The following is a 24,333-nucleotide window of genomic DNA, read 5'->3' as shown; positions in this document are numbered from 1 at the left end:
CCAGTGCATAAGATAAAGGATTTGTGGTTACAATTAGAGAAATTATTCAAGAAAACATGTTAAAGTAGAACAAAATTTCGCGTGAGACTAATACTGCGTTAATATTATTATTGTTTTAGGTTTGTTCTAATTATAATAAAGTATTCCAAATTTCACTTAATTTCAAACCTCCTCTTATTTAATCTGTTATCATGTAATTTTATTTCTATTGCTTTGCATAATAACCTTTTATATCCATGAATTGATCTACATATCACCGAATTTTCTAACATAATTTTATTCTTCTATTGCATGTTTCACTAATGCTGACTTCTATGGTTGCTTTAACCGTATACATCTTATATGCTCTTAACATCCAGTCTTAACTGTATGTCCCTTTTTTTCCAATGTATCTTAGTTCACATCTACGTCGGATTAAGTAAATACCTAAGATATCTATATTTCTTGATATTTTGCGAAGGAACTTTTGACTAATCTTTGTAGGTGGCATGTGAATTACTTTTATTTCCTATTTCTTTTATTTAGTAATCCACTTACTTTATTTGAGGTACTGTGAATAAAGGGTATGAAAGGAATAATAATATTAAGAAAACGGTTATTAATAAATTTGAATCAAACTGTAACTTGTAACAATACTTAAACGCTAAATATTGTAATATGAAAATATAACAGTATAAAAATTTAAATTATATCACAAAAATTATATAAGTCCTCAAATTAGCACAACTATGAAGAGAAACACAGTCAGTGGATTTGAAGCGTCAGTCAAATAAAATGAACAAGAACGGAACATTGAATATCTTATTTATTAAAATAAAAGATATTTGCAAACATACTATTTCACTTGGAGATATTATTTACTGATGTAGAAACGATAAAATGTAAATGTAATTTTCATTTTGAGTTCAGTTTAGTGAAAAATTATGTATGTAAATCTAATTTAAATAGGACTTATACATTAAAAATATTTTAAGGCTGCAGACTACTAAATATTTTTGAAAACTAATATTTTTTTTCTTTTGCCCGTTTCTCGTAAGTGGAAAGAGATAATAAAATGCAACTTACCACAATCATAGATAATATTATTCTGCAACCGAAAATATGAATCGGAAGAATTTTCAGTGTTGCCAACCATAGAAATTACAGTGTGACCAGAATTTGAATTACTCAAAAATCTGGGTAAAGGCAGCGACTAGAAAAATGAACTCAACAGTAATTGATGACTTATCATCCTGTCTATGCTTCTTATTTACTACTTTTTAAATAGTGCTTCCATTTATTTTGTAATAACTCATTTATTTTGTAATAATTTATGTAAGGTTTATAAAATAAATAGAAATATTATTTAAAAAGTAGTACACAAGGAACATAGACAGCATGATAAGTCATCAATTACCTTTAAGTTCATTTTCCTAGTCGCTGTCTTTACCTCGGTTTTTGAGTAATTCAAATTCTGGTCATACTGTAATTTCTATGATTGGCAACACTGAAAATTCTTCCCATTCGTATTTTCGTGTGTAGAACAATATTATCTATGATTGTGGTAAGTTACATTTTATTACCTCTTTCCACTTACGAGAAGCGGGCAAAAGAAAAAAATATTAGTTTTTCAAAAGTATTTAGTAGTCTGCCCCCTTAAATACTGGTAAAAAAATCTGGCGGAATCAAGTTTGTAAAATAGCCCGGTATAGCATTGTTGATACACTAACATATCCAAGTAAGTTGAAACTAACATGTTAATGTTAGGCAACCTAAGTAAATCTCTTTATTCTAATGGAATAAACTATGAACATTTTTAACAATTACATTAAATGAACGTTTTCTTTTCAGTACCAGAATTTGCGAAGGTGAAAAGTTGGCAATGTCTGGAGAGAAATAGTTTAATATTTGTTTGGTATCATGCTGAAGGAAAAGAGCCCTATTGGTGGCCTCCTGCAATAGACGAAGTTGAAAATGGTAAATGGAAATACATAGGAAGATCCGAATTCTTCACTAATACTCATGTCACAGTAAGATTTTTAAATGTCTTTAAGAAACTTCTGTAGTTTGTAAGATCATTTTAAGGAATTTCATTTTCACTATGCCTTTATTTCCAAAATTAATATTAAGGACAATTTTTTAAAAAAATCTATGAAATGCGTAGATGGCTAGAAGTCTCGTTTTCATTCCTCAAATAAATTTCATTTTGAAAACTTGTTAGTAGTACGGGCTATGACCATAGGTCCCGTAGGAATGGCATGTCTGACAGCTGTTCTCTCCGGATCCTGTATCTACCATCAAAAACAAGTAAAAGAAACTTGAGTAGACATTCTGAATTCCGGGTAGATTTTTTCTATGACGTAATCAATATGGCTGCCAACGAATTTCGACTTACCAAATTTAAAATTTTTAACTTCCTTACTATTCAAAACAAAAGCTTCGTTCTTCTTTTATTTATCAAAGAATACATTGGGCTTTTCTTATAATTATAAACTTTCCCTTCTACTGCCGCCATTTTTAAATATGACAGCTCAAACTAGAGAAATGATAATTTTCACACTATTTTTTAAATTTTATGGCAAATAACTTTGAAACGGCTATGTTTAAGAAAAAAACATCCTGAAGCAAACGTTATGGAGTATTACAATAGCTTTCAAACGCAAGCAGAACATTGGTGTATTTCAATTAATAGCGAAGATATTCAATTTGATGTTAGGTTAACTGTAAAATTTTCATCAGTAGGTTCGAAGTATTAAAATTGTATTCATAGATGTCGGCGCAGGGAACTTTATGAAGGAAGAGCTCAAAATGCCGAGCAGTAAGGTTGAATAGGTTATGTTGTGGGTATTTTTAAACGATTAAGCCGCAAAACTCGAAAATCAAAATACGCCTGGATTAGAGATGCTTAAAATACTAATCCTTTCGAACCTCTTTAAATGCCTTTTCACCTTAGTTACCTCAGAATTTCGGCTTAATTCATTAAAAATTACCTGGCCTCCGAAACATAGCGTACCCATAACTTATTCAGTAGTCTGACATTACACGATATTTAGCATAAACTAATCACATTACATTCTTTCAAGTCTATATTAATATTATTGCTACTGGTGTTAGGAATTTCTTTTAGGAGTTTATATATATATATATATATATATATATATATATATATATATATATATATATATATATATATATATATATATATATATATATATATATATATATATATATATACCAATAATTCTAATTATATTTTTCTTAGTTTTAGGCTATATGAAATATTGAACTTTTAACAATCAGAAACATATACTGTGCCATGGCATCAAAATTGTATTCATCTCAATCATTAGTTGGAATTGAATTGGCAGCAGAAATAATGAAAGATCATGAGACTATCCATATTGACATTAACAAATTGTATTATCTGTCCACAAGTTACGAAAGAAAAAACATGTACGTCAGTCCTTGAAAGGAAAAATATTCTTCATCTGCTGAAATAAGGAAAGGTGTAGTTTATTAAAGAATTTCTGCAGGAATTTTGCAACCAGGAATAGAATTTATTTATCATTGCACTAATACATGCTACAAACAGTATACTTTAAAGAAAACATTGCTGAAGTTAAAGCTTAATTGGAGAAGAAAAAAAAGATGATGATGATGATGGACTTGATAATATTGAGCAGGAAAGGAAAATATCTCGATCAGATATCACATCTCAATAAAAGGCATCCCAAAACAAATCGATTCGAAATGAATTGTATATTGTGAGATTATAAGAAACTTGGCCATATCAAAGAATAATATCGTATTTGTGAAAGTCCCAGACATTCAGTATTTCTTGAGCAACTTTCTGTGTGAAAGATCATGTACATGCTTGGAACATCTGTTTTTGGAGCTGACCTGTTCTATCAGAAGATGTGCCTTGAAACTTACATTATAAAGTACAGAAGAAAGCAGAAAAAAATGAAAATAAAGAAAAGTCAGTACAGGTAATCAACAAAGAAGAAATGTTGCAAGATGTATTTCTATTAATTAAAGATATTCTTAGATAAACGTAATGGTTGACACTATCTGAAATACGTGAGTACATAAATCAGAAAGGAGAAATAAAGGTAACAAACCAGGAAGTCAAACTTTATCTCCTAAAAACTTTTGGACCTGATATACAATTTGTAATCCAGTCAGAATAAATGAACATAGTTTTGTTTATTCTTCCAAACTAAGTGCTGATCAGTTAGCTGAAGCCATTAGAAACACAAGTGTGCAAGAGATGCAGGAGTATTGATTTGTGAGTCTATTTTAAATTGTGAATTTCGTTTGGATCATAGAATTGGAATTCTGAAGCTTTTAAACAATTCTGGACATCAATAATCTATGGTCTTGGATATAGTTTCACAAAATGTATTACATTTGCCAAACAACACACCAGGAGGAATTACATATCAGTCAATAATCTATGGTCTTGGATATAATTTCACAAAATTTATTACATTTGCCAAACAATATACCAACAGGAATTACACAAACTATAAAAAATGATTCAGAACTGTACTTATAACTATCGAATGAGGAGCTTATGAAGAATATTCAAGAGACTGATTTGAAAATAATCCTTTTCATTTTTCATGTTGCAAAAGGTTTTGTGCTAGTAATTGAAGCATCAAATGTTTTGGTATGGATACAGATACAAATGTTTGGTACTATCTCTCCATTGTCTTAAAGATTTCAAGTCTGCTGGTTTAAATAAACCGTGTCTTAGATAATCTTCACAATAAATTTTACTCATTCATACTTTATTAGATAAATTAGGAGAACTTATTGGTGTTATTATTTTTAACATTACCTTACAGGATCAGCTGCTACCATTAAAATTAGAACTAAATAATCAGCCTTGAAAGCACAACCAGAATTATACCTAACACATTTTGAACGGCATGTGCCAACAGATGATCAAGCTTTTCAAGCAGTAGAAGAGTATCTAGTATAAGTTTCAAGTGTAGTAGTCACTTATCAAATTTCAATGATCTCAGAGAAGAGATTATGACTCAGTCTAAGGCAACAAACCATCTCCTGCTACCACCAACAAATTATTTTATACAGGGTCATCTGAAGCGCGCAGTTTTATAGTATACACTTGTTCCTTAGTGCTTCATCAAAGTATCACGCTATTACCAGAAGAATACGAATGGATTCTAGATGAGGACAGTCAATTGGTACTTGACCCTCAATTAAATCCAATTTCTGAAGATATTATTATTACAAGTAACTGCAAACAAAAATACACTACAAAGAGCTGTCGGTGTCATTCGAAGTTTTCTTTTTGCGCGTTGTTCTGCAACTGCAATAAACTTTGGAAAAATATATCCAAGACCATAGATTATTGACTGATATGTAATTCCTGCTGGTGTGTTGTTTGGCAAATGTAATACATTTTGTGAAACTATATGCAAGATCATAGATTATTGGTGTCCAGAATATTTTAAAGCTTCAGAATTACCAATTCTATGTTCCAAGCGTGTCCATGATCATTCACACAGAAAGTTGCTCAAGAAATACTGAATGTCTGGGACTTTCACAAATACGAAATTTTTTTGATATCGCCACGTTTCTTATAATCTCACATTACACAATCCATTTCCAATCGATTTGTTTTGGGATGGCTTTTATCGAGATATGATATATGATCGAAATATTCGCCTTTCCTGCTCAATATTATCAAGTCCATCATCATCATCTTTTTCTTCTTCTCCAATTAAGCTTTAATCTAACTTCAGTAATATTTTCTTTAAAGTGTACTGTTTGTGACATGTATTAGTACAATGATAAATAAACTCTATTCCTGGTTACAAAATTCCTGCAGAAATTCTTTAATAAACTACATCTTTCCTTATTTCAGCAGATGAAGAATATTTTTCCTTTCAAGGATTGGCGTACATGTTTTTTTTTTTTTTCGTAACTTGTGGACAGATAATACAATTTGTTAATGTCAATATGGATAGTCTCATGATCTTTCATTATTTCTGCTGCCAATTCAATTCCAACTAATGATTGAGACGAATACAGTTTTGATACCATGGTACAGGATGTTTCTGATATTTCATATAGCCTGAAACTAAGAAAAATATAATTAGAATTATTAGTATATATATATATATATATATATATATATATATATATATATATATATATATATATATATATATATATATATATATATATATATATATATATATATATATATATCTTGTGTGTGTGTGTGTGTGTGGTGGAAATAATATTAATTTAGCAATAGTAGCAATAATATTAATTTAGATTTGATAGAATGTAAAGTGATAAGTTTATGCTAAATATCCTGTAATTTTACAGAAAATGATAGTTATGTCAGATTACTGAATAAGTTATGGGTACGCTGTTTCGTAGCCCAGGTATTTTTTAATGAATTAAGCCGAAATTCTAAGGTAACTAAGGTGAAAAGGCATTTAAAGAGGTTCGAAATGATTAGTATTTTAAGCATCCCTAATCCAAGTGAATTTTGGTTTTCGAGTTTCGCGACTTAGTCGTTTAAAGGTACCCACAACATAACCTATTCAACCTTACTGCTCGGCATTTTCAGCTCTTCCTTCATAAAGTTCACGGCGCCGACATCTATGAATACAAATTTAATACTTCGAACCTACTGATGAAAATTTTACACTTAATCTAACATGAAATTGAATATCTTCGTTATTAATTGAGATATATCAATGATTCTGCTCGCGTTTGAAAGCTATTAAAATACTCCATAACGTTTGTTTCGGGATGTCTTTTCTTAAACATAGCCATTTCAAAGTTATTTACCATAAAATTTTAAAAAATATTGTCAAAATTATCATTTTCTAGTTTTTGCGGCCATATTTATAAACGACGGCAGCAAAAATGGAGGCAGTAAAAGTTTATAATTACAAGAAAAACCCAATATATTGTTTGATAAATAAAAGAAGAACGAAGCTTTTACTTTGAATAGTAGGGAAGTCATAAAATTTTAAATTTGGTAAGTCGAAACTCTGCCCGGAATTCAGAATGTCTACCCAAGTTTGTTTTACTTGTTTTTGATGGTAGATACAGGATCCGGAGAGATTAGCCGTCAGACGTGCCCTACCTACGGGACCTATTGCCAGGGCCTGGACTATAGCCTTCAACACAAATATAATATAGTTAGTTTGGCTAAAGATTAGTATTTTATTTAGTACTTTGAGTTAAACACTTCAAGATCAGAGCTTTATAGGAAATATCGCTTTCTCTGATCGCAGTTATTGTTATTGAATAGCAGTAACTTGAAACGTATTTGATAAATACTTGGACAATATTATTCACAAGATCTTTTTAGTAAATGTTGATTTTCAAATATTCAAATACTAGAGTGTAGATCAAATGAACACATTTTTTAATGCAAATATGTTTTCATATTTTTTCTCTAATTACTTTGTAAATTAACTATTTGCTTTAATACTAGGGATGGCCGGCACCGGTTCCTGATGGAATCGGTTTTTATATCTGAATGGATACGGTTCTAGAAGATCCGGTTCCGGAACCTGATTTTCGAATCCAGGACTGGAACCGGTTTCCAGGATTCAGTTCCGGAACTGAGTTTTCGGACGTAGATCTGAAACAGGTTCCTAAGATCCAGTTCCGGAACCGGGTTTTTCGGATCCAGGTCTGGAACCGGTTCAGGAATCGGTTCTAAAAATCGGATCTCCAAGAACCGGTTTCTCGCGGTACCGGAACTCCCCAAACCCGATCTGCTGGCAAGCTGTGAACAGTGTGCTAGATGAAAGGCGGCAGGCCGCTTGTCTCATTTGGCTAAACAAGCTGGGTAACTGGCAAACTCATTGACTAAACAGGCAAACTGGTAGGGATCCGCACGAGACGAGTCGAGACAGAATTTTCCTGACAAAATTGGAGTCGAGACACAGCTCTTCCGATAGAGAAGAATACAATTTTCGAGTCGAGACATCACTTTTACCGCACATTTTCGAGACGAGACAGCCTCAAATCTTGTCTCGTGCGCATCTCTACAAACTGGCAAACTCATTTGGTAAACACCCACGGATGGACCAAATATTTTTTTCTGGTGGGCACAAGCGGGTCTTGGCGGGTGGGCACAAGCGCGTGGTTCTTTATGCAGTGTTTTGAAGGTGAACTTTGTGTCTCTTTTAAGGGTCCTTGATGAGCTTTTGGATCCAGGTCTGGAACCAGTTTCTAAGGTCTGGTTCCGGAACCTGTTTCTAAGATTCAGTCTGGAACCGGGCTTTCGGATCCAGGTCTGGAACCGGTTCCTAAGGTCCGGTTCTGGAACAGGGTTTACGGATCCAGGTCTGGAACCGGTTCTGAAAACCGTATCTCCAGGATCCGGAACTTTGTGGCCATCCCTAGTTAATACTAAGAAATATGAAAAATGTATTTCAACAACTTTTCTTCGAAAACTTAAATGTGCTACTGCTATCTTGAATATTTTACTTTATAATTACTTTACTCATATACCTAGGTATTTTGCATATACCTAGGTATGTTATTTCGAAGTAAATGGATTCAATGAACCACTTGAGTGGTTGCACAGAACGTAGTCATTGAAGAATTCTAAGAAATGAGGGTAGTGCGTTAACGTACATTTTTCAATGAAAAAATTCAAATTCAACTGTACTTTCACACTATGATAGCGACAATCCTCAGTACACACTGAATTAAACCTGTGTGAGAATTGGTTTGGAAACACACATTTCTTTTCAGTATCATATTTTTAGTACTAGCTGGCTAACTTTGGTATTTTTGATACCTTACATTACCTTGAAATTATTAACATAAATTCAAAAGTGTAGTGATGAGGATAGGGAAAACTTTAAAAGACCGTTTGTTACGGACGAAGAAAACTCATTATTTTGCCTGCATTTGCCTGAGCACAACATTTACACCTGAATTATCAAAAGTCGAGCTTGTCTTAGATCTGTTAAACCTTTCAGTGCTTTGCGCTTTCGATAAACTAGAAAGCTCAGTGATGGTAGAGTAGCTAACAAACTTCTTTTTTATCGTTAATGAAAAAGCATGTGATAGGCAGAGATAGTTAACGTCAATATCATAGTCAGTATAGGATCATATGGGCAAAGATGGTAAAGGAGAATGGTATGTGCATTAAACCACTTTTCCCGTTGATGAAAGCACATTTCCTCAGAAGAGAAAGAGTGGAACGAACATCAAATGAGGTACCTTAACTAAAGAGAACAATGACAAAGCCCTCACGATCAAGTATTAATTAAAAATGATGCAGATATTTCTAAGCGTTTTTATGTTTACTATTTCTTTGTTTTATTTATTCCGGTGCACAAAGCATTGGACCCACATGCGGTTCGTAATGGGTGCAGGTCTGCTTCAACGAAAGGAACATGCCCACCAATAATCCAGTCTCTCGACTTCTATAAGACTTTCACGAATCCGCCAGTGATATTAACAGCTGAATGGACAGACAAAGAATGTGCAAAATAAAGGGTGAGTAATGCACTATGTAAAACCGATCTCTGGACTCCCTCCTCTACTTCCCAACGACGATTCACTGCTTCAAAGGAATTATCTATCTTTAGCTAGCTATTCAATATTTAAGATTCGAAACATTAGTTGTCTTACGAAAATAATTATAGCATATTCATTTCATTTAATGGTATTTCCTAATGACAATACTGGATGACTTCATCCAACAAGGATTGCATTAGCAGGAGCGATCAACTACTTAACTAATATGTTTTCATTCTTCAGGATATGGGGGAAAACGGCAGTGACTTAGCACATCTCAACTTTGTACACGCTCCTTTTGTTCCAAGCAGCAGTAAATTTGGACTGCTTGGGCGACTCGTCCGACACGTTTACAAGGGTGGCTGGAAACCAGATCCCATTCCCAATGAACATTGTGCAACAATATCTCTTCAACATAATTTACAGTTGTTTAATAGAATAACGACATTGAAAATGGATATAATGGGAAAACAAGTAAGTGTATTTTCTTTTCTTTTTTTTTTCTCGAATAGAAGTCAAAGTGTAATGAATAGGGCCCGGGACTTTATGCCCTATAAAACTGTAAAATATGTCATACAAACTTCAAAAAAATGTTACGAAAATTAAAAAAAAAGTCATCTCTCCAAAACACAGAAAAACATTAGAATATAAGTACTTAATTTACAAACTCATTTTAGGGACATTTTGTGGTATTTTTAAAAATGTTTTATTTAAACTTAGTTGATAGCTACAAAAGGAACATTTTCCAGTTGTATTTCTGAACAGATTTTTAAAGGAAAATGCTATCGTATTTTTTAATGTTTTGTTTTACTTAGCTTGCTTTTACAAAAGGAACATTCTTCAATAAAACACTTATAGAAGATTTTTCGTGTTAATTTGAGAAGCTTGTAACGAATCTCTAGAACTTGTGATTTCCGTTTCTTTTAATTGAACACACACACACACACACACACACACACACACACACACACACACACACACACACACACCTACACACACCTACACACACATACAAATATGGAGAGAATGTATATACAGTTTAACCTCGTTAATCCGACTATTTGTTTGCTCGAACTGTTTGGATTATCAAAAAGTTCGGATTACTATGGAATGCTAAAAAAGAGCGAACGAAACAAACTTAAAATAAATTTACTGATAGTAGTTATCACCGCCCATAATTCTCTTGCACATGCTAAAGATTGACCAATAGAATAACTAGCTAACAAAATGCCAACCCACAGACCCACCACACTGACAAGTAAAGCACCTATTTTTAAGTATAAAGATAACACAACAGAATTAACACTAAGAAAAATTAATCAGCTTAAAATGCTCCCAAAAATGCTATTACTACCAATCCTAGTATACCCCTGTATATAATTCACCCTTCATTATCTCTAATAGAATGGGATACGGACAAAATCTTGCGGCCGAAACATCGCCGGCCAAAAACTCGCGTGGCCAAAACCTCGCCGCCCAAAATCTCGCGTGACCAAAACCTCGCCGCCCAAAACCTCGCGGGACAAAATCTCGCCGGGCCAAAACCTCGCGTGGCCAAAACCTCCCCGCTCAAAACCTCGCGGAACAAAATCTCGCCGGGCCAAAACTTCGCGTTGCCAAAACCTCGCCACCCAAAACATCGCGTGGCCAAAACCTCGTGGGCCAAAATCTCGCCTGCAGCTTAATAAAAATTCAGTGTAGTATAACAATATCTGCTGCTTTTCTTATAAGTAAAAAGAAAAAAAGGAAGGAAGAGCTTCGTGTGGTGAGAGTAGGGGCGCCGAATTCTACTTCACCCCGGGCGCCGAAATCTCTAGCTACGTCTCTGTGAAATTACAAAAGACATCCTAGGCACGAACCTCATCTATGTTAAAAATTTGATTGAGATCGGTAGGATGGCTCAAGAGGTATAATGTAACAAACATAGTCATTTAATTTTTATATATATAGATTTCCAAAGCATGCATTAGAATTTTTCTTGTCATTATTTTAATGTAATTATGTGTTATTACTAAATATATACATATAGTAATATATAGAACATTCTACATTGAAGAAATCGTCGTGAAGAGGTTTTATCCTGACATTTCTTCCCAGGCGACACTACGTCTCGCTCAATTTAGACCAGGCGAGATTCTGCGTCACGAGATCATTACAACGAGGTTTAGGTCAGGCGAGATTTTGGGTATGGCGATATTTTGGGGCGCGAGGTTTTGGAAGACGAGGTTTTGGCCCCGCGAGATTTTGGCCCGCGACGTTTTGGACGGCGAGATTTTGGCCAGGCGAGGTTTTGGCCCCGCGAGATTTTGGCCGGCGACGTTTTGGACGGCGAGGTTTTGGCCAGGCAAGGTTTTGGGCGGCGCGGTTTTGGGAGGCGAGGTTTTGGTCCGCGAGGTTGTCGCCGCGAGGTTTTGTACCCAAAACCAATAGAATGAATAATGGGTCCTCCGAACCCTTTACCTGTCAAACAAAAATCTTAAGCGCACAGAATAACATAGAATTAAACCTGTAGAAAAAATAATAAGAAATAACTAACTACATTAATTAAAGACAAGGAAGATACCTCCAAAATTAAATCCTTAGAGTAAAACCCTGCTAAGAATGGTATTCCACATAGTGTTAAATTAGCTACATTCAAGCAGGATAAAGTAAGGAGGATTTGACCTACAAGTGCTCATATTCTACAGATATCTTGTGTGTCCCCTACACCGTGGATAATCGCTTTCGCACATAAAAAGGTAACGTTTTAAACACAGCATGTGTAAGTAGATGGAAAAAACCTAATACAGGGAACCCTATAGATAAAATTATTATTATAAGACCGAGCTGGCTTAAAGTAAACAACGTGATAAGCTTCTTTAAATCATATCCATAATTAGCACCAATACTAGCTGTAAATATTGTTAAACCTGAGAATAAGAGTAATACATATTCCGCTTACACATTTAATAAAACGTCTCTGAAACGAATTAATAAATAAACACTGGCAATGGTAGTCATGAGGAAAAAGGAATTTGTGCACTTTTTGTTATTGCTGCCAAAATAACTAAACTAGAAATAATTACTATTTCATCATTATTCAAAACTCTGTGCAAATAAAAAACATAATTTCAACTGACATAATTCAATATTCAAGCAATGGCTAGCAAAATTGCTACCTCACCAATCCGATTACAAAGAGCTGTTAATATGCCAGCATTATATCAAACTTTCTCATAATAAATAACTAAGCAATATGATACTAATCCTAGCCCGTCTCAGCCAAAGAGGATTCTAACTAAATTAGGAGAAATAATTAACAACACTATTGAAAGAACGAATATTAACATTAATATAATAAACCGATTAAGATATCGCTCAGCACCTATATATTGTTCACTATAATAAATCACTATACTAGAAATATACAGTACAAATCTTATAAATATAAATGATATCCAATCAAATAAAAGAGCCATAATAATTTTACTTCTATTAAAAGAAATTACTTCTCATTCAATTAATACACTATATCTATTAATTAAAAAATTCAAGCCCATTATGAATAAGAAAATACTTATACCATTCAAAAAATCAAATCTAGTTACACAAATTGAAAAAGGTCAAACCACGGCCTGAGGGTAATAAACTTTCCTTAGTTCCACAAACTAAAATTTTCTCTTTAACTACTCAAGCAACTACAATCATAAAAATCTCGGCCCTGCAAAAAAGATTAATAAATTTAAAGGCAATCAATGCAACATTAGCAATAAATACTTTCGAACACTTCCACCTCAACAAGAATATAAATTAGAATAAGCTATACCATGTTGAGTATATGAATATAAATATAATCTATAAGCAGTGCTAAAAAAAAGAAAGTAAAGCCAAACCTAACATATTCTTCCATGATCAACCAACAATTCTAATCAACAAACTATTTTCTCCTAATAAATTTAACGTAGGCGGCGCGGCTATATTAGCAATCCTCAATAAGAATTATCATAGACCTATACTTGGTATAAAAGATAATATCCTACGATTAATTAATAATCTCCGACTCCCTAAACGTCCATAAGAAATATTTGCAAGACAAAATAATCCCGAAAACCATAGGCCATGTGTAATTTTTAATGTAAGGGTACCTCTAAACCCTAATAGACCCATCATTATTAATCCTATTAGTACTAAGCCTATATGAGCAACAGAAGAATAATCAATCAAAGATTTTACATCAATCTGCCGTACACAAACTAATCTAACTGATCAAATACCCACAACACTAATAACAAATCAAATTAAATTTATACTTACAGTTACATTTTCCATAAAATATATAATACGCAATAACCCACAGCTCCCTAATTTCAATAAAACTCCTGCCAAAATCATTGAACCACTTACGGGCGCTTCTACATGGGCCCTCGGTAGCCAAAGGTGGACCAGAAACGTAGGCATTTTAATCAAAAAAGCTACAACTAAGGCAAAATACCACATATAGTACGTAGTCCCCAAACCCATAACACTTCCTATATTAACCGCCAACAAACATATTCTTAACATATTCTAAATAAAAAATGCCAATCAGAAGCGCTAGTGAAGCAAATGAAGTGTAAAATAATAAATACATCCCTGCATGTACACGCTCAGGTTGGTACCCTCAACCCAAAATTAAAAATAATGTAGGAATTATTGAACCTTCAAAAATAATAAAACATAAATAATTTAGAAGAAAATCTCAAATAAAGTAACACAAGTAATACTAAAACTAAACTAATAAAACTCGTATTATAAAATCAACTATTTAATACATCTTCTCTAGCCATAATTATAACAATTCAAATCTATATATATAAAAGAGAACGTACAATTTTTTGTCCGCTCATCACGCTAATACGGCTGAACCAATTTCTTTCATTTTTGGGGGGTTATTAGGATTTGGACCCTAGATGGTTTTTATCATATCACTTTAATTTTTAATTACCAGTGTCTTGAGATAATTGACCATTCAGGTGTCCATAACGTACAAATCCTTTGTTATTAGTTCATCATAGGTAAAAATAAACGTATTTATATGCAACCCGCATGACCGTGTCACTCGGCGGGTTAACATAAATGACAGGCGATATACAGCGGAAAATAGCTTGAATCTTCTGTTTAAAATTTTTTAATTGATTTGCTTATTTTTACAGACACTTTTACAATATGCCAGCACCGGGATGACCGCAGCGAAGCGGGGCGGGTTAACATAAATGACAGGCGATATAATGTTAAGATTTACTGCAATCTTCTATGGTTTTTATCATATCACTTGAAAGCGAAAAAGTAAAAATTATCTAAGTAACAAAGTTTATTGCGTTCCGGGGTGACCGCAGCGAAGCGGGGTGAACGCTGCTAGTTTTCAATAAAATTAATGAATATCTCAAATTATCTCTTCACAAATAGTAGCCAACTTCTCAAGAAATCGATCCTATACTATTTCCTATCATATATAAAAAACAGAATCTAATAAGACAAAACTGAACAAATCACCATTATTTAAAATTAAATCCCAGAGGGATTAAAAGTAACATAAATATTAAATATTTTAACATCGTAATACAACCAAATAATTCAAGTAATCATCCCCCCCTGAGTTTGAACGATAGGCACTAAAATAGATAGCCCTAAGCTACTTTCACAAACTCTAAAAGTTATAAATAATAAACAAAAATAATTTTCAACGTATAAACTACCCAAAGAATAAGACAACAATTAAAAACTTATCAACACAATAAATTCAAGTCTTAATAAAACCATCAGTAAATGCTTACGCTGAATGACAAAACAGGCTATTCCCAAAATAATTAAGAAACAAGAAAACAAAATCAACAATATTTTCATAAGCTTTTACAGTTTAATCAAAACGTTGGTTTTGTAAACCATTAATAAATAAAATTCTAAAAGTATCAAGAGAAAGTATGAACTTATCTTTAGTACCCAACCCTAATATTTTAATAAACTATCTCTTGAGATGAAAATAACCTGAATATTACTTATAATTTTAGTAGTCCTAAGATTCATTTTAATTCAAATATCCCACCCCTTATCAATAGGACTAATTCTCATTATCAACACCATCACTACCTGCTTAATTATTTCAACTATAAGAGAATCGCCTTGATTCTCTTATGTTCTTTTTCTAGTTTTCGTTGCTGGTATACTGGTCCTATTCATTTACGTTACAAGACCAGCATCAAACAAAATATTCACTTTAACATCTAAACTTTTTCTTACTAAATTTCCTTATTCCCCTCTCTTAATCTTCATCTGAATTATTGACACTATCCTCTTACCAAACAATTTCAATTCCTGATCCTCATGTATGTACAACTAACTACCAAGAAATTTCCGGTATAAAATTTTGCATAACATCAATCTTAATAAATACTATTATATTAGCTACATACTTATTTATTACATTAATTATTGCTGTAGTAAAAATCACTTCACTATACCAACGACATCTTCATCCCTGTAAACTATATGTCAACACTAATTTGCTTACATAATCCTCTTTTTAAAATTGCTAATAATGCCTATTGATCTTCGTAATAATTAAACATGTGTACAGTGTGGAAACATTAACTAAAATTTCCATAGTCTTTAGTTGGTATTTTTCCTAGTAGATCGTGTGGTCCCAGTACCGCACACTCCGCATGTTCCCAGTATCGAACAGAAGAGATTACCTAATTAGTCTTAATTGAGAAGATATTTAGGGTGAAATTTATTGTATGCACAAGGATGGCTACATACAAGAAAGGGAAACGGGATGAAGAAAGTATGAAGAAAGCTGTGGATAGTATGTTAGCAGGAAACTGTAGTGTTCGGAGAGCTGTTGGACGACACAAAGGAAACTATTGTCACGGAGTGTCTTATTTGTGGGGAATGTTTCAATGAATGGGTACAATGCTGCAGTTGTCGAGGGTGGTGTGCTGACAGTGAAAATATTGATTACTTCGTTTGTGAAAATTGTAAGCAGTGAGGTTACTGAGATGAAACATTTAATTTGAAATATCTTTTGGCTTTCATTTCCTACATATTATTGTTATTACAGTCTTAGTTTTATTATTATTGTAGAAGATTCAAATTATGTTGCTTGTACCAACGGTTTTAACAGTAGCCACTTTTGAGTAAAATTTAGTAGGGAGAGAAACATTGTTGCGGTGAAGCACTATTTTATTTTTTTAAAATTTTCTACTCATTTTTCATAGTGTTAAAGTACTAATAAAATTCATCCTGTCTGTTAACACTGTACGAACTGGATAATGTAATACGATTACAATATCAAATAAATTGTATTTGACAACTACAACATAACATTTACTTGCATATTTACAAACACTCCTGTGTTTGATATTTATAGTAATCTGTCCGGTTTGACCAACGCCATTTTGAGCATTTTAGAAAATCGAAAAATTTAATGTTCAAATCTTGTAATAAAAATGTTCTTGTCATACTACATTATTATCAATACTATGATTATAGTCAGGGTGTTTTCTTGTATCGATTTGTTGATTGGTGTTTAAACAAATAGAAAAAATGCTTAAGTGTACGGTACTGGGGCAAACTTCCCTATATATATATATATTACTGAGGAAATCTATTACTTTCATATATTAACATATCTTGTACATTTTTTGTTCTGCAGATAGGCCCTGCTTACATCCAAGTAAACTTGAGGTCCTCAGTTGGTCCAGCTATATTATTTTTTACAATGACGCCTGTTGAGCCACTGTTGCAGAAGATTGTCCATCGCTTATATGCTCCACCAAGTATCTGGACACCATGTTGGAAGTTGTTTTTGGTCGGAGAAGCTTTTACAGTATGTTATACAAATTAAATTTCTACTCGAGATTTAAACAGTCCATTTTGATAAATGTAGTCGTAATTGTTATAGGGTGTCTTGTTAAACTATTCATAAGGGTAGGACAACTTTGGATAATATGAGGAGTTCGATAATATGGGAAGATCTAAGGTTTTCACAGTATTACTCATACGAGATTTGATCTATTACTGAATTTGTTTCGCATGGTGTGGCATACTAGATGATAACATGTGGTGGCATAATGGTGTGGTTAAAACAAGGATGCAAATAAGCAACAAAATTTTAGTCGCATAAGAAAAAAACTACTAGCCCACATCCAACAATAGAAATCATTTACTTACCTTCGGTATGATATTAAATACTCGCCCGCACCGATAAACTACTCGCCCCGGGCGAGTGGGCGAGCGGTTATTTGCATCCCTGAGTTAAAAGCTAATTGCAATGTGCACGGTGAATGTGACATTATATTGCGTTATTTAGGAGATACAGGAAAGTAGTTGTTGTCATTTGCATTGCACATTTTGTTTTTGTAAATTTCAGCATTATGGATATAAGGAATTTATGCTTATATACTTTTTAGAACAAAAAACATCTCATTTATGATAATCTGTACGCATTGCGATATCACTACACAGCAAAGGATGGGACTGCCCAATTAAATTATCATTGCAGTGTTGCAAACTACTAATCACAATATAATGTAAGCATATTCATTTTGAACAAAACAGGCAGATATAATGAATATATACTGAGCAATTATCAGATAAAGAAAGAAAGTGTTTCCTATTATACAGACATTTTTGATCATAAAAGATAGTTTTCTTAAACATTGTGAGTACAAAGATATTTTTTGCTTCAAAGTACATCTCTGTCTAACTAAGCCAATTATTTAATTGCCTAAAACAACTGGCAAATCTCTCTTGAGACCACTGAAGAAACACTATTACGAATTCGTAATCTGTATTGAATTACGTGTTCACAATGATCGGCTTTTCAAATTAAATTGCGCGATATGTTTTCACAAATGTGGCAAATATGTCAAAGGCAGTGAAAGAGTTCCGCATAAGAGGAATTTATTCTTTCTAACCCAAATACAATAGCAAATGACACTTAGGTTGGAATTAACTAAAACGTATGAACTGGCTGCAATATCAAACAATTGTTAGCATATAACTGGGGATATAGGGACAAAATCTTGCGGCTAAAACATGGTAATCGAATATCCCGCCGGCTAAAATCTCGCGCGACCCAAGCCTAACGGATTAAATAACGCTGTTTCAAAATTCACAGGCCGAAATGTCATCAGAACAAAACCTCGCCTTAACAATCAATATTAATTTCTTGGGCCAAAATAATAATAAAGTACTATGGGAACAGAAATGCCTATTTTAGACACAGACATTTTATAAATTGTCATGGTCAAAACGAATGTATATGTAATCATAAAACAAACTGAAAGAGGAGAAACGTTTTCCACCAAATTTAGTGCGCTCATTCTAGATTTTTGCTAGGAGGGAAGACTCTCCGATGTAAGTAGAATTTATCCCAAAGTCAGAGGCAAATTACTCTCTCCCTGAGTCCCAAATGAAGCCCGTGATCATATCTATTTTATCTAAATCGTTTAGTGGTCGCCAACTGCCAATCGTAATAGAAGTTTATCATTTATGTCAAAGATCCAGTATCTCATTAATCCTTTAAGTTAAGAAGATAACATTTTGTATATAAACTCCTCATTAAAATGTATGAACACATACCGGTACCCGAATGTTTTCGAGAAGTCAGCTTGTAAGGAACAGATAGAGGCAATTTATATAGTTTTTCTTCAAATTTAAATCGACGTTGCTTATCTCATCATCCTGGGTAAACGTATGAACCATTTAAAATGAATTGTCTGTCTGCTGTACTCGGATTTATATTCAAATTGCAAAAAGGATTTTCTGTGCAAATTACATTTGAATTGAGAATTGCTCTTGCTTGTTATGAAAATGTTACTAAAATGTTCAGGGTTTGGTGTTCGTATCTGAGAGTTTTCGTAAAATAGGGGAAAATTAAATGAAATCTTTGAGTTTTACGTGCCACTATTATGCCGGTTAGGCTAAAGGAGACGGTGATGATTAAGGCCCCTATTTTTATGTAATATCAAACAGCAAAATATGTTCATAAAATGATAAAAATACCCAAAGTATGTTAGAAATATGTAATATCGAGAGAATATGTAATACTTAAAGATCGAAAATATCTATATATATCAGCAGTTTCAAGCATATAAAAGAATCAATAAAATAATGTTATGGTAAGAATATTCTGGTCTGCAACTTTCCAGTTCAAGCTATAATACAATGAATTCCCTTGAACAAGTAACTTTCAAATTATATATATTTTTAATTATACAAAAACACATTCTATAATTTGAAAAAAACGCTGTTTATAAGTCCCATATATATGTTAAAAGCAATGCGTATAGCACAAAACTTCACTGTATAAATATATCGCACATGACATAGAACAGTGACACAACTCAAAAAAACGTATTGTTTCAGGAGAGCAAAAAAAAAAAAAAAAAAAAAAAAAAAGAAGAAGAAGAAGCAGAAGAAGAACTAGTATTACAATGAGTATTGTATTTCGAAGAAAATAGTGTATGAATTGCTTCTAGCTTTGTAAATAGTTACAGGTATTGTTACTGGAAACAATAGGTGTTTAGTACACAAAATGCAGTCATCTCAGGGGTGAGAATTTTGATTTGTGTCACTTTTCTTTTTATTTATCATTGTCATTTTTTGCAAGTTGTGACTATTCTGATGACACACCTTGTAAAAGTGTGTAATGATGACAAAGAGGAAAAGCGACACAAATCGAAGTTTTCGAAGTTTTACAAAAAAAAAAAAAAAAAAACAATTACTTTTAATTATGGTATAACTTCAAAATAACGATCCAAAAATCAATGTCTTTACATCAGCTGTACAATAGAAACTACTAATTGAAAAGTGATGGGTAGAAATCTTTGTAAGCTGGGGGGAATGTGTTGGGAAGCAAAAAAATCCATTATATTGGACTTTTTGCGATCCGATATTATGAATTTATCTGGATGCGCTTTTCCCAGTTCGCACGACATTCTTCGCTGCCGAGACTTGCGTGTATTCTTCGTGACAACAATTTTTTGGTAATCCGCCTGTTCGTATGAAATTATGATAAAAAATTCGTCCGGTGTTTCTTTCTTAACTTTTGCTATCTTAATATCGGCAAATTTTATTTGCCGTTCATCGTAGGTTTTTGAGAAGTTATTTCCGTAGTTTTGACGAAGATCCTTAAAGTCAAGCAAGTTTTCATATGTTAATTCTACTACCTTGTACGGCTTTCCTTTCTTTTTTGCTCCCTGAACTATTGGCACATACTGATATGGCACATAAATTTTAATGATATTTTCACTGCTTCTTCGATAACGGCATGAACGTTATTGCCCTCATACTGAGTATGTCCAGGTACCAGGAACTTGAGGGTTATAGATTTTATGTTTAAAGTGGATACAGCGTGCATATACATGACGATCATAAATTTATTCTTTCGTTGGCCGCAGCAATTATCAGAGTACAAAACAATTTCCAAAGATTCATTCCTCGCACGCTGTGACACGTCTTTTAAGTACATGTAAAGACAGGAGGATATTTCTGTGGCATCTCTGTTGCCTCCACATTCATGCCAGAAGTAGCGATAAACATCTTTTAACCAATAAACATCACACCATATTATATTGCAGTTTTTCTTCGGCAGAAAATTTTACGCGATTTATTTTGATTTACAATGCACAATCAAGTACTTTTCAATGTTTTCTGAGTTCATTGATAGCCGTTTGTCGGAGACTACGTTCTTATACGCTGAAAAGAATCTTTCAACATCACATGATGTTGTAGGAGCGTATTTCAACAAGGAAATATTTTGGGGGATATATCTTCTGGGATGGGAATCGCGACTTCCCCACTGAGAATCTTACACACACTATCAAAGGCTTCATATTCAGGATTTCTTTCTAAGACCAGCTCAAACTTTCTGTTAACTTTGACACCAATTTCACCTCTAATAACTACAAGTTTTTCCCTTACACTGTTTACAATATCGAAGGACTCCTGCAAGGGAAGTCCTGAAGATTTAAGTTTCTTTATGTTCTCTGAAGGAAAGCCAAAGTTGCTTGCAATGTATGCTATGCTTGAGACAATTTCAGGATCATTAACAGCGACTTGAGCTTCACTCACTGAAATTGCGGACTCTGGTGAGAACATGTCAACTACAGACTTTACGTGCTTAAAATGTTGGTTTGTAAAATATGACAGCCTTTATCCAAGTTCCTCAATGTGTAACTATAGGTTCAGGAGGTAAAGGCACATCCGACAGGTGTTTTCTGTAACATTATGATCAGTGTGGAGCTTTCAAAAAAAAAAAAAAAAAAAAAAAAAAAAACCTTTTTTGTACTAGATATAAGTTTGTTCACCAGAGGGATATTGCTTCTCACTTCCTCCGACACACGTTTGAATGCGTGCGTGAGTAAGACAATGAAAGGAATTAAATTCAGGTACAATACTCTTAAAGCTCTATGGTTGAGAGGAAGCTTCAGGGTCTAATTTGACAACAATTAAATTAGCTACATAGCGGCCCGCTAAATCTGTAGTTTCATTTACCCATATGTACGAGTCCCCTATTTCACTCCGAATACACTCTATACTTTCCTCGTAACAAATATCAAGATATTTTTTCGCAACGTCGAATCATCTGGAATTTGACGCTTACAATATTTTTCTAGGAATTCCCGGTATTCGTGTACCTGAAGCTTATACCAAAGAATATTAGCAGCTACCACTGCAGAACACATGTCTTTGAAAAATTCGTTCATTGTAGAAGCCCCCTGCTGCATTTGGGTCAGAAGAATTTGCTTTCTGCCGGAATGCACTTCCTTGTTTCTAGTGTGGACGGTGCTTCCCTTATGTTGCTCTAACTGCGATTTCAAAGAGCACACGATTTTTTTTCGTATGCTGTACATGCTACGACTTTACCATCAGTCGTAAATGCTTAATCTATTCCACCCCACGATTTTAATTTCGCTGTTAGTGAAGACGCGGCCGATACCACCTTGTCAGCGTTATTGGATAAACACTCGTTCAGAATGCCACTAGTTCAGAATACTTTTAAAGACGAAAAACTTTTGGAAAGCTAATTGGAATTTCAATAATTCTTTTGTGCGTCTGTAACTCCATAAAAACTTGCCAAAATTATAAATTCGCAGTGGCATAACATGACATCATCCAGGCACGTAGCCAGGATTTCGTAATAGGGGGGGTCCGAGACATGAAATACTGTGGTTGTCACACCAGAGTTCGATTATCCTAAACTATTTTATTGGTAACATACATTGGTTCGTTTAGTCTGGATTTCGCAATGGGAAGAGGGGAGGGGCGTGTGACATGAAATATTGTGGTTATCACACCAGGGGCTTGATCAATCTAAACTATTTTACTAGCAACACATATTGGTTTGTTAGGACAAGAAAATGAGGACATGTTAGTAAGTATTTTAGTAGCAAGCTATGAAGAAATCTCTAATAAAAGAATATTAAAAAGATTTTAAAAGATTTTACAATATCTACATTTCTTCTTCTGTTCATTCATATATAACAATTTTCCTTTTATTATGACCTCAACTATTTTTAAAAAAAAAGTACGTATCCAATAATGTAAAATATTATATATCTGCGTTCCTTTTTCTGTTGAGTCAAATGTTAACAGAACTTGCTTTCCACATAACTTTTTGTTTCTATTATTCCGTCAACTACTGTCTATTCCAAATGACAAGTTAAAGGAGCAGTTGAAAACCGTTTCTGAAATAACTTGTTTGATCTACAAAGAAGCGATGATGAAAAATTATTTTTATTTTTCGCTTTTTATTTTTAATGCTGATTCTTCCTATTTCTCGTTTCTTTTTGCTTCATCCTTCATTAATTTTTCTTTAATTTCTGGTCTTGAAGGGAGGGGGGGGTCCGGACCCCCCCCCCTTGGCTACGTGCCTGCATCATCAATATGGCGGCCAAGCGATGGCGATAAAAATATTCTTTGTAAATTTAAATAGGCATTTTTATATTATAATAGGGTTGAGTGTGCTCTAGGGATATTTTAAGTCGACGAGTAAATAAATATGATTGTATATTCATAAATGTTGAAAGACAATATGCAGTCCATTGTTGTCGGTTCACTTTGTATACGCGCCGTCCAAACCACACCGTGGCCCGTCCCAACCCCTGCTAGAATTTAGGATTTAGATTTCTGGGCTTTGGGCATCTAAGGCCATTTAACCCTTCACTATTTGAGGAATGACGTCCCTCGGTGAGCATACAATACGGGGAAAGGGAAGGAAGAAAGGATTGGGGAAGGAAGGAAGCGGCCTGGAACCTATAAGTTAGATACCACCCCGGTATTTACCTGGCATAAATGAGGATAACCCAGGAAAACCTCATTCAGGGTGACTGGCCTGAAAAAGCGTGTTACACTTTTTCGACCGAGTGCCCTCACCGGGAATCGAATCCGGGACCGATTGCACCGAAGGCGAGAGCGTTAGCGACTACGCTACACGGCGCTACTCAACAAGTGCTGAGAAAGGGGGAATTACCCCTTCATTACACACCTGTTACCGCATGCCTTGTGGTGGGCTGGATGCTTTGAGGGAGAGATAGGTTTGACTGGTGCTTGGAATCATGTAACTATCTAGAATGTTCAGCACCCCGAGCAGCTTTTCCTCATAGACTGTTCCAACAAGTTCGACAATAACCTACCGGAGGAGGTGAGGCTTGGTCTATCCTCCGAAATGACCAACTAACTCGTGCCATTGGATTCGGGAGAGTACGTGTATCCTCATCACGTTCTCAGTGAGGAAGTTAGCTTCTGCTGCCGCCCCTAACGGCAGAGGTGAAGTTTTCGGCTGTCCTCCGA

General features: G+C 34.0%; 1 protein-coding gene across 1 annotated transcript in view; it reads left to right on the top strand.

Annotated features, from left to right (window-relative positions):
• Positions 1–24,333, top strand: part of LOC145692484 (cholesterol 7-desaturase nvd-like) — a 68,679-nt gene that overhangs the window by 21,448 nt on the left and 22,898 nt on the right. The window contains exons 3-5 of the mRNA XM_081767792.1: positions 1,831–2,009; positions 9,763–9,993; positions 17,189–17,362. Coding sequence (XP_081623918.1) covers positions 1,831–2,009; positions 9,763–9,993; positions 17,189–17,362 — 584 coding nt within the window. The remainder of the gene's footprint in view (positions 1–1,830; positions 2,010–9,762; positions 9,994–17,188; positions 17,363–24,333) is intronic.

The sequence above is a fragment of the Thermobia domestica genome, chromosome 8 (assembly GCF_964235325.1).
Source record: "Thermobia domestica chromosome 8, izTheDome1.hap1.1, whole genome shotgun sequence".
In the NCBI taxonomy this organism is placed as follows: domain Eukaryota; kingdom Metazoa; phylum Arthropoda; class Insecta; order Zygentoma; family Lepismatidae; genus Thermobia; species Thermobia domestica.
This window is presented reverse-complemented; position numbering and strand designations above follow the sequence as displayed.